Source organism: Archocentrus centrarchus, chromosome 1, assembly GCF_007364275.1.
Source record: "Archocentrus centrarchus isolate MPI-CPG fArcCen1 chromosome 1, fArcCen1, whole genome shotgun sequence".
NCBI lineage: Eukaryota > Metazoa > Chordata > Actinopteri > Cichliformes > Cichlidae > Archocentrus > Archocentrus centrarchus.
Genome location: NC_044346.1, coordinates 35,559,510 through 35,573,760, shown reverse-complemented (window position 1 = coordinate 35,573,760; position 14,251 = coordinate 35,559,510). Strand labels below are relative to the sequence as shown.

Sequence of the window (14,251 nt, the reverse complement as noted above, 5' to 3'; positions counted from 1 at the left end):
TACTTCCTGTTTTATTTTGATAGTCGTCCAGCCCCTGTCTGTTGTATTCAGTTTTGCTTCCCCCTGGTCTCGTTTTAGTTATCAGTGTCACCTGTGTTCCCACCTGTTTCCTCTTCCCTCATCAGCCCCTCTGTGTATTTAAGTCCTGTGTTTTCTCTGCTTGTTGTCACGTCGTTGATGTTATTGTGCCAGCGTGTTCCAGTGTTCCCTGTGGCCTCCCGTTGTCTCCCTCAGAAGGATTTTGTATTAGTTTCCCCCAACCTTAATAAACACCTTTTAAGTTATGCCGTTCTCTGGAGTCTTACTTTTGGTCCTTCCTAGCCCGTCTCAGCACCGGCCTGACATATTACTAGTGAACACAGGACAGCCCCACATTGGAGCCCAGAAATTCTGGAGTGCCACTCATTTTTTGTTGAAAATGTGTGGAATTAGTGTTAGATTAAGCATCACTCTCAGTTCAACATTGTGTTTGTTGAAAAGACTTACTTGAGCTGGCTGTCCAGGCAACCTGAGTAACTGATCCAGAATGGCTTTGGTGACCACGAGTACCATTTTCACTCCAACAGAGCTCTATCGGTCTTCAGGATAGAATTCAGGAATTCACTTTTCTGCAGGAATGCAGGAAGTGACACAGGAATTCCAACAGTGACACAAAAACTTCAGACAAGATAGCCTAAGGGACAAGGGAGCAACATACGATCAGGAAATGAACCAGATTGGAAGATGGCAGTCTAGAAACATTTCCCATCCACTCAGAAGGATTTTGAAAGGATCTGCCAGGAAACAGTTGTTGTAATTCAGATGGAAGACTTATTCTAGCTGCTCCCATTTCCATTCTTTGAGCTCATTGTGCCTCTGCATTGAGCACACAGAGATGAATTTATTAAACATCGTTTTTCCATTTTAATTCACAGTAAGAAAAGGAAAATGGGCCTTTTTTTGGCCACCTTGTGAAAATGCTCTGCATGACTAAGACTGCCATTTACACTCCCTTTTTCTGACTCATGTTGCTTAGAATATACAAATGATACACTCTAGAGGGCCCTTTCATGTTTTACTTGTTTTGCTATGTTTTTGGCCTCTATGGGTTCTCCTACTGGGTTAGAATAGGAGGATCAAATAAAAAGGATTTAGTTGGATGCTATGTGCAACCCCACCTCTTGATTCCACTAATCCAATGCAATTTAAGCACCTTTTTCTTTACAGAGAGTCTAAAACCTTCAAAAATTATAGAACTTAAGAATTAAACAATCCTCTATCAGCAAAAATGTGGAAAACAGTGGAGCAAAATATTACTTCATCACACAAAATATTTTTCCATTCATTTTCTAACCCAGAGACCTCCCTCTCCCCAAACACTGCCTCTAGCTCTTCTTGTGAGAAATCAAGGCTTTCCCAAGTCATTACAAAGTATTGCAGTATATAATGTGTTCCTCAAGGTGTGACCAATTTGATTTAATATGACGGTGTTCCTTGCTAAAATGGAATGCCTTCCAGTTAACATGGATTACAGCTCATAATGTCATGTATCAGTACCCTCCCCTCAGCGTTCTGTTTATATTCAGTGTGGCAGCACACTAGGTGATTTATGGTATGATTGTATTTTAGGTTTTAAGTTTATTTAATTTAATTTAATTCAATAACATTTTATTTATAGAGAGCCAAATCACAACAAACAGGGTCACCTGATCCAGCCCTAACTCCAAGCTTTATCAAAAAGGAAAGTTTTGAGCCTAATCTTAAAAATAGAGAGGGTGTCTGTCTCCTGAATCCAAGCTGGGAGCTGGTTCCATAGAAGAGGGGCCTGAAAGCTGAAGGCTCTACCTCCCATTGTACTCTTATGTATCCTAGGAACCACAAGTAAGCCAGCAGTCTGAGAGCGAAGTGCGCTATTGGGGTGATATGGTACTATAACGTCTTTAAGATAAAATGGCGCCTTTAAATTCTGTTTGGGATTTAACAGGGAGCCAATGAAGAGAAGCCAATATGGGAGAAATCTGCTCTCTCTTTCTAGTCCCTGTCAGTACTCTAGCTGCAGCATTTTGGATCAGCTGAAGGCTTTTCAGGGAGCTTTTAGGACAGCCTGATAATAATGAATTACAATAATCCAGCCTAGAAGTAATAAATGCATGAATTAGCTTTTCAGCATCACTCTGAGAAAGGATGTTTCTAATTTTAGAAATATTGCGCAAATGCAAAAAAGCGGTCTAATATGTGCATTGAAGGACATATCCTGGTCAAAAATGACTCCAAGATTTCTCACAGTGTTACTGGAGGCCAAAGTAATGCCATCCAGAGTAAGTATCTGGTTAGACACCATGTTTCTAAGATTTGTGGAGCCAAGTACAAGAATTTCAGTTTTCTGAATTTAGAAGCAGGAAATTAGAGGTCATCCAGGCCTTAATGTCTTTAAGACATTCCTGGAGTTTAACTAATTGATGTGCGTCATCTGGCTTCATTGATAGGTAAAGCTGAGTATCATCTGCATAACAATGAAAATTGATGCAATGCTTTCTAATAATACTGCCTAAGGGAAGCATGTATATTGTAAATAAAATTGGTCCTAGCACAGAACCCTGTGGAACTCCATAATTAACCTTAATGTGTGAAGAAGACATGAACAAATTGGAGTCTATTAGATTGACATGATTCAAACCACTGCAGTGCAGCACCTTTAATACCTATAGCATGCTCTAATCTCTGTTCTGAAAAATTTAATTATGTGATTTACCCCAAAAGACATTATAATAGGTTAAAATGATTTTATTCTATCTGGCAACATAGGACTCATAATCAAAACTAACTGAAGCCACTAAATTAACAAATACATTTACTTTCTTTTTGCAGATTTGTCATGAATTCATTGCTGGTCATAGCTCTGCTGGCTTTGGCTCTGTCAGGGCCAGCCACGGCCTTTGTCTCCGATGGTCGTGGAGTGTCCACTCATGTCAGCATTACAAGAACAGCTCTATTGCAGAAAGTGACAGAGACATGTCGGGCGGTGGCTGAGAAGAATGGTTATGAGTTCAACCCCACGGTAGGATGGAGATACAAAATGTACAAGACAGCACAGACGTAGTCACCTGCCACATTTAGAAACATTCACGCTTACATAAACACACACTCATCTCCATTTTAATATGAATGCTTAAAGTAACAAAGATCCCCACTGAATAACTATACACATCATTTTTGTACTTTTTATTATTGTATTAAAATTCATAGCAGGGGATGCAGTAGACCGATAAACTCCCCAGGCTGCTTTTTAACTATTTTAGGATGTATGACAAATGTAGCTCCATTCATAAAGTAAAGCATATCTTCTGTTCGCCTGCTCATTTTAACAGGCACCTTCTTACAACTTTGTATTGTTGCCCTTCAGGGCTCCTCTCCTGAAGAGCTGGTCCAGGCCTGTTTAGGTCCCACAGCAACAGGAGACGTGTCTGGCGCCAAGTTTCATTCTGCTCTTCAAGACATTTACACTCAGAACGGACTGGTAGACCGCGACTTTGCCAACAGGTAAAGCAAGAAAAAAATTCTCAAGGAATAATAAAGAAAGCTATAAATTAATTTTTTTTTTTACAAATTGTCAGACAAGAATTTCATTTATATGACAAAAAATCTTCCAGTCCTCCACATCACTTCAATTCTGAGGCCTTCTTGAAAGGACGTGGCCTGATCACTCAGGGCATGTTGGCCATTAAGGCTAACATTCGCAATAAGAAATTTCCCACTGCAAGGGAAACACTGGGTAGAGTCCTTCACACACTACAGGTAAGAAGGATGTAATAAATTGGAACAGCCATGCAATGGAAAGTAGAAGCATGGAGGTTCTGTGTGGTATGCATAACATGTGTTTTTGTGCACTCTCAGGACTTTTACAGCCACAGTAACTGGGTCGAGCTGGGTTACACAGAGCCATATATCAACCTCATAACCCCAGGCCTTCCCCTAGATAACCTGGCAGGTAAGTGTGTAATTATCATCAGCCATCCTTCACCCATCCCATTTCTTTGTCATAAAAAAGATAATATCCAAGTAATCTTTATAGAATAGACCAAAGAGCAGAGATTGGAGTCTTGCTAAGGGAATGGACAGTGGTCGATTCTGATTGGCTTGTAGCTATTTGTTATTGTCAGATCATCATGCACAAGTCCAAACACTGCACATAATTAATAAATGTATTTCTTAGAGTCTCACTGGTTATTAAAAAGGTTTTAATTTAAAGTCTGTCCACTCTCTTCTGCTTATCCTGTTTGGGGTCACGGGTGGGGGGCTGGAGCCTATCCCAGCTGACATAGGGTGGGAGGCAGGGTACACCCTGTACAGGTCACTAGCCCAACACAGAGAGACAGACAACCATTCATGACCAATTAACCTAACCCCAGTAACTGCATGTCTTTGGACTGTGGGAGGAAACCCACACAGACACAGGAGAACATGCAAACTCCACACAACAAGAGGCCCGGGCCAAGGTGGAACTGAACCCAGACCTTCTAGATGTCATTCTAGCTGTGAGGCAGAAGTGCTAACCACCACGCCAACATGCTGCCCCATGCTGTTTAAAGTCTACATGTTTCATTATTAGCAAGATACTTGCATTTCTCAAGCAAACTCCTACAGTTTTTTTTTTTTTTTTTTTTTGGTGTAGACATGAACACTGCTACCTGCAGTGACTGTGCCAGTGGAACTTGCCCTAATCAGCTGCTCCCCAACATCCTAAAAGAGAAGATACTCACATCTGGCTATATGGGAATCGACTCTTCTTTTAAGCCTAAAGGTATCACACACATATCCATAAATTACATTCATATACACCTTAAATAATTAAGGTGTCATTTAAATATGCTTTGACAAGGCTGCCATAATAAATTAAAAAAAAATAAGACAGTAAGATTTCACTTACTGTAGTTCAAATCAGGTTATGCTGATATGATTTATTTTTGGTTTCATCTGTGGTTTAATAAAGTTTAACCTCTCCCACCTGTCCTCTGTAAGGTAAATGCAGCCATGGTGGTGCAGCTGATCTCACTAGCACAGAATCTCCTCGAGGAGGCATCAGCAAAGATAGGCAGGGCAACAACTTGGCTTTACACAATGCTGCTGTGAATGCAGCCACAGCCGCCACCCTCCAGCTGTTGGAGGACGTCCGTTTAGCTGTAGGGGACGATGACTTCCTGAGGTACTATAGTGAGATGTGAACAATATCCTGAGTTTGAAAGAACAGAAAATATTTCAAAAGTTGTTCTCCAGGATTAAAATGAAAAGTGTATTTTCCTTTCTCACAGAATGATGGGGATTGCTCGCTCATCTGTTCTGTGCTTTGTAATTGACACCACCGGCAGTATGTCAGATGACATTGAAGAAGCAAGATCAATTATTTATGAAATCATTGACAGTTACAAAGGAACTCAAGATGAGCCCTCAGAGTACATCCTGGTGCCTTTCAATGACCCTGGTATGAACCCTTCTACTTTATTGATCCTTTTTAGGAACCAGTAGTTGATATTAGCACTGTGTGGTATTTAAACTACCAATAACAGTTATATTTATTTTCTGTATTATCAAATGTAAAGTCCATTTGTGGTGCCTACTGTAAATATGCATGTAGTCACAGTGTGTCTGTAGGACGCTGCTTATATTTGGTCCAAAATACTTTTAACCACAGGTTTGATGCTTAGAGATCTTATTTGTTCTTTTATGTAGACTTTGGCCCCATAATCAGAACAACAGATGATAATAAGATAAAAGAAGAAATCTCTAAGCTCAATGCAGATGGTGGAGGTGATGCTCCTGAGATGTGCCTGTCAGGACTTCAGGTACTACCATCAGCTGTGACATCTTCACTTGTAACTGGGATTATGATTGGATAGGATGGGAATTTTTTCAGAAATATAAAGTTATTTTATTTCTCCAGCTGGCTCTGACTGGCGCCCCTTCCTCATCCTACATCTATGTATTCACTGATGCTATAGCAAAAGACATTGAGCTCAAAGACTCTATTATGGCTCTCATTAGGAGCACCCAGTCAAAGGTAAATACAGAATGGCACTTAAATATGACCAGTGTTCACTCAGGCTACTTCGGCATGGAGGCTGTGGGTATAATCTTGACATTAATTGATCTCCACAGGTGTCATTCTTCATTACTGAAATATTTGGCAGGCGCCGTCGTTCTCTCAGAGCTGCTTCCTTTGGTGACTACAGGGAGATAGCTCTGGTCTCTGGAGGCCAGGCCATCCAGGTCTCAAAATCAGAGCTTCCTCAAGCCACAGACATTATCCTTGACACCTCGACTTCAGCTCTGGTATGATTCTGCAGTTCAATAAGTTTAACTTATGTGAAGCTTGTAAAAAGCCTTAAATGACTGGACTAATGTGAAGATTTGAGATAACTGAGTAAGTCAACCTTTCCTTGCTTTTGTTCAGGTGACAGTTCTTCAGCGAGCAAGAAACCCTGGAAAGCAAGAGACATTCTCCTTTGTTTTGGATGAATCACTGAAAAATATCACTATCTACATCACAGGAACAGCCATTACTTTCACGCTGACGGACCCTGCTGGTACTTTTTCCACTGGAAATGATTTATTTATGTAGTATATTTCATAGATATTAGTCACAAAGTGCTTTACAGCCCAAAACAATTAAATTAACAAGTATTTATCCTGATTGGAAGCAAACACAAAACAAGTGTCTGTCATCATTGTTGCAAATAGAATTGTGATTTATCCATAGAAAAGAATAGAATAAATAGAATAGAATAGAATAACCCTTTATTGTCATTGTACATGGTACAATGAAATTGTGCATGCTCCTCTCCAGACAAAGTCTAGTTCTCAGCACTAATTATATAGGAAAATTAAAATAAATGAGTATAGTGGAAAATATAATTTAAATACTCAAACTGTACATTATTACACATACCTGTAAAAAACTGTGAAACAGATGGTATTTTTCTTTACAGTCCATATGGCCCAGGGGGAGAAACTGTTGGTGAGTCTGGTGGTGTGTGATTTAATTGACCTGAAACGCTGTCCAGAGGGTAGCAGGTCAAACAAGTTATGTGCAGGATGTGAGGGGTCTCCTGTGATTGCAGTGATTCTCCCAAGGCAGCAGGTTTTGGATATGTCCTCCAGGGAGGGCAGAGGGCAGTCGATGTTCTTTCAGGCGGTGCTGATAACCTTCTGCACTGCTTTCCTGTTTTCAGCTGTGGAACTTAGGTACCAGATGCCCAGTCAGTCCACTTTCCACAGAGGAGTGATAGAAGGCCAGCAACAGCTTCCTGTCCAGATGGTTTTTTTCTAAGGACATGGAGGAAGTGAAGCTGCTGCTGAGCCTTCTTAACTAAGGCCTTGGTGTTTTGAGTCCAGGAGGGATCAGCTGAGATGTGGGTGCAAAGGAACCTGAAGGTGGTGACAATTTCCACATGTTCCCCATTTATTTCAAGGGGGTGTGATCTTGTTGGTGCTTCCTGAAGTCCATAATAAGTTCTTTGTTTTTTAAAACATTCAGTGTTAGACTGTTCGCTGAGCACCAATGTTTTGCTGCCTCAGCCCTACATGCTGGCTCATCCCCATCTGAGATGATTCCAACCACGGTGGCGTCATCCACATATTTTATGATGATGTTGGTAGGGTGAGTTGGAGTGCAGTCATATGTGTAGAGGGTGTACAGTAGAGTACTGAGCACGCAGCCTTGAGGGGAACCAGTGTTGTGTGTGAGTGTGGAGGAGAGATGGGGGCCACATCTGACAGATTGTGGGTGGTGAGTGAGGAAGTGATGTATCCATGACTGATAATGGGTGTTAAACATTTCCAGGTGTAACTCAGAGCCAAAATGAGATCATTGGTAAACTGGGGACCATAAAGGCTGTGGGCAACTTGTGGAGAATTCGTTTATACTCTGACAAGCAGACGGGACCCTGGCAGATCAACATCAACTCCAACCAACCATACACACTTCAAATCACAGGTAAAATAGGGTACATATTTATTTATTAAAAATGTCCTTTATATAGAAGTATCAGAAGTACATCCGGTTCAAGGAGTTCTTGCTGTATATGTACATTTACTGTAAGTCTGTATTTACAGTAAGTCTGCTTGTGTTTCCAGGTCAGAGTACAATTACCTTTATCTATAACTTTGTGGAAAGCTTTGCTGGACCTCACCCAGGTTATGCAGTGCTCACTGGGCTTCCGCAAGCAGGACAACATTTTCACTAAAGGGGGGATGGGGGAGAACAGGAGAGGGGGGGGGCAGCACAAACCGGAGGGGGAGGGGAAAGGGGGTGAGGGGGCAGAGACGGGAGGGGGGAGGCGCCCCGGCGCGCCGGGGGGGGGAGGGCCGAGAGAGAGGAGGGAGAGAGAGAGAAATATATATATATATATTAATATATATATATATATTATTATATATTATTATGGGTGGGACTTAAACGTGTTAATTTCGATTAATTAATTACGGGGAAATTAACGAATTAAAAATTTGAACGCATGTTAATCGCACTTTGCACGAGTTCCCGGCATACAGATTATATCGACGCACGATGTCAAAAATTCAGGGGCCGCATCCTGCGAAGGACCCGGCCCACGTCCTTCGCAGCCCACGAAAACCGCAAAGGCCGGAAGTGAGCGGCTCGCCTTCATATCAGCTGCAGTCACCTCTGCGTAGCTCATGTCGCCTAGCAACCGTGAGTGCGAAGCACAGCTGTGTAAAAGCAGCTGGTTAAACGGAGAACGAACTTTTTCTCCTTTTTGTGGTTTAATTTTAAGTCTTTAATTCAAAATAAGCTGTTAAAACAAGCATAACACATTTCAACATCAAGGAATACAGCTGAGAGAATGATTAATTTCCAACTATAACAAGTGAGACATTAATGTTGACTAAAACTATCCAGTTATGATGCTTAACTTTAATTTCAGGAGTTTATCACAGGAGCACTGCCACCCTTCGTTGGTCTGTGTAGTAGACTGGTGGGAAAATAAACAACATTTTGAAGTTTAAGCTTATGTATATTGTTTCATTCATCAACCAAACTTAAATTAATATTTATCATGTTGAATATTTAAATGTGATTAAAATGCGATTAATTAATCACAAAGCTCCTAATTCATTAGATTAATTTTTTAATCGAGTCCCACCCCTAATATATATATATATAAAATTCTCCCCTTCTTTTTTTGATTGCCAATCATAGAGTAAGTTTTAAAATTTTAAAAATATTTCACATCAAATGTGCAACTTACAATCCAAGTAACAAGTGTACTTAATTGTTTGGCATGTTTTCAGTCTGGGGCTGCAAATATGCAGTTTCTGTATTACAACAGCATCATCTACTGGCAAAAAATATACATGCCACCAGTGGTACTTTGGCTCTGGCAATCAGATCTGTAAAGCTCTTTTAATTAATATTTTTTTTATTGCACAATGGATAATTTCATTTCCTTTTCTCCACATCTTGATTCTTTTCTTCTTAAATGTGAAAACCCAGGCCAGCCAGCCACACTGATGCTCTCAGTTATGGGTAGAAGAGGTCCATCTTCAATGACTACTGAACACATCGGTCTGGCAAAAGTGTCAGGTTCTGAAGGTGTTAGCAACGGTGTAATAACTGACATGGGCAATGGAGATATTCTGGTGACTGTTGATGCAGTCCCTGAGGGGGAGTTTGTGGTCACCGTGAAAGGAACTGACAAAGTGTCAAACAGTGTATTTCAGAGGCAGTCGACCACTCAAGTGTCTGTCTCCAAAGTGAAGATCCAGGTTTGTCATTTTAATTTCCCTTTTACTGTTACACAGCTTTTCTGTAACAATAATAACAGGTAGAATGGGGATAATTCAAATCCAGTTCATTGCAGAAATAGATGATATCAGGCCTTTTTATCTGTTTCTTCTCCGTGTTCCCTGTAGGCTGTGGTGGGCAGCAGTGTGGAGCCAGGAGAGGACTTTAAGCTTCCTTTCAGTGTGATGACTCAGGGCTCTGGTGGGACGTACTCCATCGGTGTGAGAAATGACAGAAACTTCCCCATGTCCTTCCTAAATGAGTAAGAGGAAACTGCTAAAATAATATCTTAGTGAAATTTTATCACCACTGACAGACTGATAATAAAAACTTGGCACAAAAAGTAAGGAAATTTGTCTTTGGTGATTGACTGATATTTATTTTAACAGACTTGTAGTCCACACACATATTAAAAAACAAAGACAAATTATACATAACAACAACTCATAAAAGACTTGCACACCAGTGTTTCCACAAAGACGACTGGTAGCGTAATGCACTAGCAGAAGAGTGTGACAACATTACAATAAGACTATTTTGGGAGCTGCACAAATGACACGTAAACTTATATATCAAATTTCTCATGAGTGCCTGAAATGTCCTGACATGCTCATTACAAAACATCTCACTTGCACTACTGAACCTGGGCTTTTTAAGCAGAATTCTCCAAGAGTCATTATAAGCAAGCTTAAGCTTCTGCATGCTAGCTTTTTTGAATTTGCACCACAAAGGAGCCGTGTGCAGAGATGTACAGTAGGCTTTGAATAAACTTATCTTTACCTCGTCTGAGCACATGTGAAATTTCCTCACCAGAATATTTGCCTGAGCATACAATAGGCGACACTGCCGATATATGTCATCATCATCACAGAGGTGATCTGTGATGTAGTGACCCAGATATTTGGGTTTTGAGCAGATATTTAACTTCTGCCCTGACAGCCAGAAATCTGGAAAACAGAGGTCTTTATCTGCTTTAGTCCTGCATATTAGCACAACAGTTTTCCTAGCATTGTGTTGCACATCATATTTCAATCCATAATCAGAGCAGACTTTCAGTAAGTGCTGAAAGCCAGCACTGCTAGGTGAGAGAACAGCCAGATCATCGGCATACATAAAGTGATTAATCAGAGTGTCACCAATCATACATCCAGTTTTACAGAGATTTAATTGCTTCGACAAATCATCCATGTACAGATTAAACAGGACTGGTGAAAGAAGGCCGCCCTGCCGCACACCATTACTCACACCAAAGGAGGCAGAGATGGTATTGCCCCATTCGATCTGCATTTTCTGGTTAGAATACCAGTAAACTAAAATTCTTATTATACTGTCTGGAACACCTCTCTGTTTTAATTTATTAAACAACTTGAAGCGACTGACCCGATCAAACACCTTAGAGGCATCAATAAACCCAACTAACACAGATGAATTTTGCCTTATATATGCTGTTACTGTCTCTTTCAGGCCAAAAATACAAAAATCAGTCCCCAACTTGGCTTTAAGACCAAATTGAATATCTGTTGTACAAATAAACTGATTGAGACAATCAAGCAAAATTTTTTCAAGGACTTTAGATATTACACTAGCTAAAGCTATCGGTCTATAATTATTAAGGCTTCCGACCTTGCCAGTTTTGTCCTTAATTACAGGCACCAGAGTAACAGACAATAAGAAGTCAGGTAATTGTCCATGGGTCATAAACCCAGAGAAACACAATGCAAGCAGCACCACAACTTTTTTCACTTGCATACTTCAGATACTCCGCTGCATTATTTGTGAGTTATTTCTTTGTTGTAAATATGCTTCTTGCCAATAAATCTCATTGAGTTGGAAGGCCTGTCTATTTCCCCTTAAATGGAGGCACATTTTAAGGAAAACACATTTGTTGGTCGAGCAGCAGAGTTCAGTATGTGGGTTTTGCCCATGAAAAACTTTCCATATCGTCTCTGCAAGTACCAAACAGCTTATTCAGCTATTGCTTCTTGTTTGGTGCCATTTATGGGATTCAGTGATTGAAGTCTGAAGAAATCAAACATATTGGCAATTTAATCATTTATTCATTTAACAGAGTAGCATGTGGAAGAACCATACACAGCCACAACAGCCTGGCACCTTGTCCTCATGCTGGTACCAGCTTGGCCACGCACTGTTGTGAAAGGCATCCCATTCTCCATCCATCATTTGTCACAAGTCAGCCAGTGTGGTTGTGTTGGCCACTCTGGCACGAACAGCATGCCCATGCTGATTCCACAAGAGCTCAGTGTCAGACCAAAGCACATCAAATGGGTTCACAGCTAGCCTGTGTCCTGTTTCAATCTAATCTTAATTTGTCAGGTCCTCTAAAACTAACAGGGTGGAGTACCTTGTGTCACCCCACCAGCCATTTGGCATAGAAGTTTAGGGTGAGTAAGATCTGTTATGACTCCACCCAAATGTGTTCTACCACATCTTTTGCTCTCATCTCTACAGACTCACCTTGACAACTGGACAATATGCCAATGCTACACTGACTATAACACCACCTGCCAGCACGGAATCAGGCACTGATGTCACGCTGACCGTGGAAGCAAAGTCATCCGATGGTGTTGACTCCAATTATGTTGTTTTGAGATTGTCTGTTGTTACCAAGGTAAGCCGGTCAAATCACCAGAAGCACATTTAAACATAGCTACAAAAATTTCTCGACAGACATGTCCTCCTGCTCAAAAGCGACATGTTGTCAGTCCTTTCATACATGTTCAGCATATCTTTCTTCTTTTCTTTGCCCAGATTACAGATTTTGTTCAGCCGTCATGTGAAGGGGTTAGTGTGCAGGCTAATGACTGCCCTCATGATCTGGCCCAATGTGGCCCTTTCCAGTGGGAACTCTCAGCTAACATTACAGATGGAAACGGCACCGGGATTGAGAGCATTTCTCTCCATCAGGGGAATGGAACCCTCATATACACCTCACTGAGTGCCCCCATCATCCAGGCAAACTACAATGCCTCCTGCTGCTCACAGATTGTTGAAATAGTAGCTGTAGATAAAGTTGGCAATGTGGGAAAATGCTACCATTCAATTGCTCGATCAGGTGGCCCTCCCACTCTAACTCTGTCACTGCCACTGTGGATTTACCTGCTGGTATCTACCTTCTTGCTAAGGCCTTGAAGGGCTCAGGTTACATTATGCTAATCTTCAGGTCTTTAATCTGCACCGAGTTTAAATCATTTTAAATAATGTGCCTTTGCTATGAAGTCTATTTTGTCTGCTTGTGCTCAGCTTACATAGTTTTCTTTTTCAGCTACACCCTTATACACAAGGGATCACCACAAAAGATGAATCCACATTTAATTTGGCACAGTTTAATGCCAGTTCCCTTTCCTGATATTTGCATCTCCTTCTGGTATTGAACCAGAGATCTTTTAAGTGTTAGTCAAATGACTTGACAGCTATAATCTGGAGTTGCCAGGTATGAATAAAATACTGAAATAAAATGTTCACTCTGTACTTAAGAATTGAAGGTCAGCTTCCTAAGCATTTCTGGTATTTTGAGTTATGATTACCTTAAAATCTGTGGGCAGAGTCAAACCCTTTTACCATTTTAATAATATGGTATTAAAATTTTTTGCATTTTTGTGCCCTAATACTTAATGCTAGCCAACATACAAAATTTTACATTTTTGTTCAAATCAGACATGTACTGTGGTGAAATATGCATGCACACTGCCTTAAAGGAATAATTCTGCATTAGGTTATAATTGCTGAGGGTAAAAGATACACCAGTCCCAACAGCCAGTCTCAATAGCTGGGATCAGTCCACTAGGACCTCCACACATTACACCCAACCCCTACGATGCCTCCTGGGGGTGGGGGGCCTACAGAAGGGTGGGCCCATGTCTCCTCTTCAGGCTGCGCCCGGCCTGGCCACCAGACGTTCTCCCTCGAGCTCCCTCCCAAGGCTTGGCTCCTGGGTCCCTATCCCTATCCTGGGAAGGGTAAACAGTTCACTTGGTGACTGTTCCATAGGGGTCGTTGAAATAGCTCTTTGTCTGGCCCCTCAGCCATGGCGGACCCTACCAGGGGGACAAGCCCCTGGACAATATAGCTCCAATGATCAGTGGGACACACAAACCCCACTTCCACGATCAGGTGGCGATTCATGGAGGAGGTCTTCTCAGGGTCTTGCTCACGAGTGATGGGAGAAGAGAGCGGGAGATTGACTGAGTATGCTGCACCCGTCTGTCACGGAAGGGAGCTGAGCATAAAATCGAAGCTTTCAAGTTACCGGTCAATCTATGTCCCTACGCTCAGCTATGGTCACGAGCTTTGGGTAGTGACCGAAAGAACAAGATTGCAAATACAATGAGGAATGCAGCCATTCAGGAGGGGCTCAAAATAGAGCTGCTGCTCCTCCACATCGAAAGGAGCCAGTTGAGGTGGTTTGGGCATCTGACTAGGATGCCTCCCGGGCGCCTCTTGGGTGAGGTGTTC

The 14,251-nt window shown here is 41.4% G+C and overlaps 1 protein-coding gene across 1 annotated transcript in view; it reads left to right on the top strand.

The window, feature by feature from the left end:
* Positions 1–14,138, top strand: part of LOC115781550 (von Willebrand factor A domain-containing protein 7-like) — a 32,886-nt gene extending 18,748 nt beyond the window's left edge. Inside the window, exons 2-18 of the mRNA XM_030731267.1 lie at positions 2,848–3,037; positions 3,383–3,519; positions 3,630–3,774; positions 3,874–3,967; positions 4,652–4,780; positions 4,999–5,182; positions 5,289–5,458; positions 5,707–5,819; positions 5,918–6,034; positions 6,133–6,306; positions 6,428–6,560; positions 7,817–7,969; positions 8,110–8,202; positions 9,488–9,759; positions 9,907–10,040; positions 12,248–12,407; positions 12,548–14,138. Of these exons, the coding sequence (XP_030587127.1) occupies positions 2,848–3,037; positions 3,383–3,519; positions 3,630–3,774; positions 3,874–3,967; positions 4,652–4,780; positions 4,999–5,182; positions 5,289–5,458; positions 5,707–5,819; positions 5,918–6,034; positions 6,133–6,306; positions 6,428–6,560; positions 7,817–7,969; positions 8,110–8,202; positions 9,488–9,759; positions 9,907–10,040; positions 12,248–12,407; positions 12,548–12,928 (2,779 nt within the window). The 3' untranslated portion in view covers positions 12,929–14,138. The remainder of the gene's footprint in view (positions 1–2,847; positions 3,038–3,382; positions 3,520–3,629; positions 3,775–3,873; positions 3,968–4,651; positions 4,781–4,998; positions 5,183–5,288; positions 5,459–5,706; positions 5,820–5,917; positions 6,035–6,132; positions 6,307–6,427; positions 6,561–7,816; positions 7,970–8,109; positions 8,203–9,487; positions 9,760–9,906; positions 10,041–12,247; positions 12,408–12,547) is intronic.
* The last annotated feature ends 113 nt before the right edge of the window (positions 14,139–14,251 follow it).